Consider the following 4,922-nt stretch of genomic DNA (forward strand, 5'->3'; position numbering starts at 1 on the left):
TCTCTCTCTCTCTCTCTCTCTCTCTCTCTCTCTGAAAATCCCGCTTATCTCTCCTGCCTAGCTATTGGTCATTCAGCTCTTTATTGAACCAATCACAGTGAGACATCTTCACAGAGTGTAAACAAATATTCCTCAACAGCAGCCAGAGTCTCAACTGCTGAGCCACCTCTCAAGCCCCATGACACTGTTTCTTGCCTACAACAGCTCCCACGTCCTCCCTCAGGGTGGGTTGCAGTCTTCTCGCCTCTCCTCAGTGTGGATCCCAGAGAAGCTACTTCACTGCAGATGCCCAAGTTTACATCAGGGCTCAGGATCTATTATCCTTCAGGACAGTTCTAGACAGCAACACACAGGCTGTGCGTCCATTATCCCTGGTGGGACTTGGCAGCTACCTCACCTAGAGATCAAAAAGTCCATAGAATCTAAGACCATGAGGTGTTGCTGAGGGTCTGTGTGTCATTGCACCTCCCAAACCCTGTCACCCACACCGTGTGCATGTGTAGGGTTTTTCAGGTGCCTGCACGGTAAGGACCAGGGCTGGGTGTGGGCGGGACCCTGATGCTGGGGAAGCTGACTGTAGAGTCCCCTTGCAGGTGCAGGCTGTGCGACTGATCTCAGAGGGCAAAGCCCCCCGCCTCCGCCAGCCTGAGGAAGGAGCCACCTATGAGGGCATTCAGAAGAAGGAGACAGCCAGGGTGAGTACCAGCCCCAGCTACCCGACATGCTTGTGAGTAGCTGGAGGGCATAAGTGGTTCAGCGAAGCAAGGTACAGCTGACAGTAAGAGAAGCAGCAATGGAGAGTGATGTTCCAGCAGAGCATCAGGACACGGAGGGAGCAAGGTCCTGCTTCTCTTTAAGTAGAAGGAGAAAGCATCACTCTGGGGAGGGAGAACTAGGGCTACAGGCATATCTCAGCTTTAGTGTCAGAGTCTCCATGATGTTGTCTGAATGGTTTCTTGGAACCTCAGTGGGTAGCAGTCCCATGGCTGCCTCTCCTTGGGATTGGTTATCTCTGCATGGGCCCTGTATACATAAAGACGCTGTGGGGGGCTCTACATAATGGACCTGGGCACTCTTCCTGGGGGCTCTGTGGGACCTCCTTGACAACAGTAGATAGTGCAGCCTGGGAGAGACCTGGGGTCAGAGCCCCAAACCAGGGCACCCACTCTACACTCATGCCCATGTCCAGGAGGAAGCCCAGACCCTCCCTGCAAGACTAGGCCTATTGTGCAGTAGTCCTTAGGGGACTAGGAGAGGCTAGCTGAGGACACAACGTCTTGGTCCCCACAGATCAATTGGGACCAGCCAGCAGAGGCCATTCACAACTGGATCCGTGGGAATGACAAAGTGCCAGGTGCCTGGACAGAGGCCTGTGGGCAGGTATGTTTCCGTGAAGTGGGTGTTCAGTGGGAGACACTGTATGCCTCCACCCTGCCAGCCGGAAAATTGCCCTCTAGGTTTAAAATGCTTGATACATTCTATAGCCCTAACTCTGCCTCCTCCCAGATGCCCCAAGTCCATGACTAGGAGATCCTATACCGTTCAGAGCTAAAATAAGGGGTCTGCTGCCATTGGTGTCCCCTGGCACCTGCTGCAACCCTGGGCCCTGCTGAATTGGCTGTTGAATGGCTTGAGCCTCACCCCTGTGCTCTCAGATGCCACAGGCCCAGCTCTGACTTTGCCCCAGGGAAGGGACAACTTACTTTGAGCTGGGACTGGGCAGCAGCCGGACTTATAATAGGGAGGTGCTTGTCTTGTGCACCCCTCAAAGTCAACCAGATGCTCATATGGTCTTCTATCTAGTTCCCTGACTCTCCAGTTCATGAAGGTCTCTTCTCTTCCTGCGCTGATGCATGGCCCATTGCTTTGCTGGTTCATCTGCAGCGGTGGCCAGCAGCTGCCAAGGGTCAGTGGCCTCATGGCGTACCTTAAGAAGATTTTCCTGGGGGGTCTGTACCCCTGAGGTCTGAGGCTCTGAGTCAGTGCAAAGGTCTCAAGGATGCCTGAGATTTGAGGTATCCAGGTCCTCGGATTTTCTGGGTCTCGTCTATGGCCCCAGACTGGGTCTAAGTCCTACTCAGCCTTCTGTGTAGATTGCAGTTCCTCCAGGTCTCTTCTGCTCCCCCTGAAGGCTGGCCTTGCATACTCTAGGGTCATGGCATGCCTCCCAGCTCCACCCTACCCTCCTGTACCTCTTAGCTTCTCAACCCCGTGGAGCTACAGCTGGGCTGCAGGCAGCAGGGCCTCATCTGACCTGCTGTCTCTTGACTTTTCTGACTCCATAGAAGCTGACATTTTTCAACTCAACGCTCAACACTTCAGGCCTGGTGGCCGAGGGAGAAGCTTTGCCCATCCCAGGAGCCCATCGTCCAGGCCTGGTCACCAAAGCAGGGCTCATCCTCTTCGGGAATGATGACAAAATGGTAAGGTGACCGCACACTGCTGTGAGTCACTTGCCTGCATCCATACCCCAGGCTTCCCTAGAAAAAAAACAGGAAGAACCAAGAGCCAAGGGAAGAGCCGCAATCTGAGCACAGGCTGGCTGTGTGGGGGTGGGGGTGGGGCTGTGCTTTCTGTGGCAGGCTGGACACCCTATGTGACAGAAATCCTCTCCAGTCGGCCTGGCCTTGCAGTTAGCATATGTTATCAAGACCAGGTCTTTAAACCCCTAGGCCTCCGTTTCCCTCTCACGGAGTGGGGATGGGATAGTGACTGGTGCAGACGGCTGCTGGGCTTCGGTAGATATTACTGGACTTTGCCCATCAGAATAGTAGCTGAATTGAATGAAGTGTTCCTAGGCACCAACCACTGTTCCAAAGCAACGAATAGGCCTTACATCTCATCTTCCAGAGCCCTATGAGATAATTATAATTACAATGCAAAGACGTGAAAAGTTTGCCCAAGATTACCCGAGCTAGGAGCAAAGCTGGGCTTCAGATCCTAAATTCTGGCTCCAAGGCTGTTGTGGCCCTGAGACTCCACTCACACGAGATACTGGGTTGAAGAGAGACAGAGCCTCCACACTTAGCAACCTTGTCCGTGTGAGTGTGGTAGGGTGGAGTGAGGAGAATTGTGCTGACTGACACGGCTCTCTCTCATCGTTCATGTCCCTGATGTGAGAGGGCCTGGGTCACACACACACACACACACACACACACACACACACACACACACACACACACTGGCACATACCTGCACACATGCATCACACACAGAGAATCTAGAGAACAAGCAGCAAGCACAGTGTGGTAGGTGATTGACAATTAGGATAAAGGACAGGCACAGGCCATGTGGTCTCTTCCGCGTCCCTAGGACAGTATCTCAGCTCCGAACATCCATGTCGTTCGTTTACCTGGGCTCCGTGCTTCCTCTTGGCTGTGAGGGCTGGAGGAAGAGTGTGAGCGCCCTACTCAGCTCCTCATTCTACCGGGGTCCGACTGAAGTTCTCCCTTTTGCAGCTGCTGGTGAAGAACATCCAGCTGGAGGATGGCAAGATGATGCCAGCCTCCCAGTTCTTCAAAGGGTCTGCTAGCAGTGACCTGGAGCTGACAGAGGAAGAGCTAGCCACCGCTGAGGCTGTGCGGGTAAGAGACACCTTATTGGTACCATCCTGTTGGACAGATTTCACAGTGCACATGCGTTTTGGGTGTTCACATTCCCTAGAGCTGGGGATATGTGCTGGCCTTGGGATAACATTGACTGTCCTCTTTTGGTATTTTCTAATGTCCCAAGACCCTTCTTCCTTAGTACCTGGGCCCCTGGATTTGGGTCTGCTGAATCTGGCTTTTCTAGGGACTCACTCCCAACAGTTAACAAATGAAGCTGTCAGCTTTGTAATAGTTAAGGGAGGTGGGGGCTTAACCCATCACCAGTGATGAGTGTGTGCTCTGGAACTGGTCTAGCAGGGGCACTAACAGTAACACCCAAGCTGTGACCAGCACCATAGTCAGGTTCCCCTCCAGCTCAATCCCCACATGATCTAGAGATCGCTTCCTTCTGTGAGCTTGGTTGTCTAGCCTGAAGCTGGGTCAGTGACCACTTTCCAGGTACTGTTCCTGGCCCTTCACACTCTGTCTCCCTGGTAATGAGCCTTGTTGAGCACATGACACTGAAGGGTTTCGGTTTACTCCTCCTTCTAGTCAGGGGTTCAAGGACAGCAGCTCCTCTGCCTGGGATGGCTCTTGCCAGATAAACCCATCTGGGAGCCAAGCCTTGGAAGGTGAATCCGTGCTAAGTTCAGCAGAGTGTGCGCTGGAGCATGTTTGGTGTGACCATGAGGCTGGATGGGAGCTACAGACTGCCTCACTCCAGGCATCGGGAGAGAATCCCACCATATGGGTAGCCTAGGGAAAAAAAAGCCCTGGATTCTGAACTCCACATGAACTTTACAGCACATGAAGAATCCATGAGTGTCCCTTACCTAACAAGGACTGCTCACACACTGCGTGAAGAAGGGAGTGGAGAGTCCTCATAAGCTAGGGGACTTAGAAACACTCACTGAGCTCCTCCTGATTTACAGGCAGTGGTTGGGAGGGGCAGGTTAAGCTACTGTCCATGTAGAACTTCCAGGAGAGCAGATGGTGAGACAGCTTCGGGTGACACTCTGCACAGAATGGGGGCAGTGAGACAAGGCCTTAGAGCTGGGGTCAGCCTTAGATGGAGGGAAGCTGAGATCTGGATACAGAGAAAAGATCTGGAAAAACCTTTGGGCAAAGGATCATACGTACAGGAACACCACAGGTGCAGAGACACCATAGGTGCAGGAACACCACATTTACAAGGGACACCACAGGTGCAGAGGAGCATAAGTACAGGGACACCACAGGCGCAGGGACACCACAGGTGCAGAGGACACCACAGGTGCAAAGGACATCACAGGTGCAGGGACACCACAGGTGCAGAGGACACCACAGGTGCAAAGG

General features: G+C 53.2%; 1 protein-coding gene across 1 annotated transcript in view; it reads left to right on the forward strand.

The window, feature by feature from the left end:
* Positions 1–4,922, forward strand: part of Aldh1l1 (aldehyde dehydrogenase 1 family member L1) — a 46,387-nt gene that overhangs the window by 9,729 nt on the left and 31,736 nt on the right. The window contains exons 5-8 of the mRNA XM_005364871.3: positions 594–695; positions 1,291–1,380; positions 2,286–2,423; positions 3,459–3,584. Coding sequence (XP_005364928.1) covers positions 594–695; positions 1,291–1,380; positions 2,286–2,423; positions 3,459–3,584 — 456 coding nt within the window. The remainder of the gene's footprint in view (positions 1–593; positions 696–1,290; positions 1,381–2,285; positions 2,424–3,458; positions 3,585–4,922) is intronic.

This window comes from Microtus ochrogaster, unplaced genomic scaffold (assembly GCF_000317375.1).
Source record: "Microtus ochrogaster isolate Prairie Vole_2 unplaced genomic scaffold, MicOch1.0 UNK1, whole genome shotgun sequence".
NCBI classification, from domain to species: Eukaryota; Metazoa; Chordata; class Mammalia; order Rodentia; family Cricetidae; genus Microtus; species Microtus ochrogaster.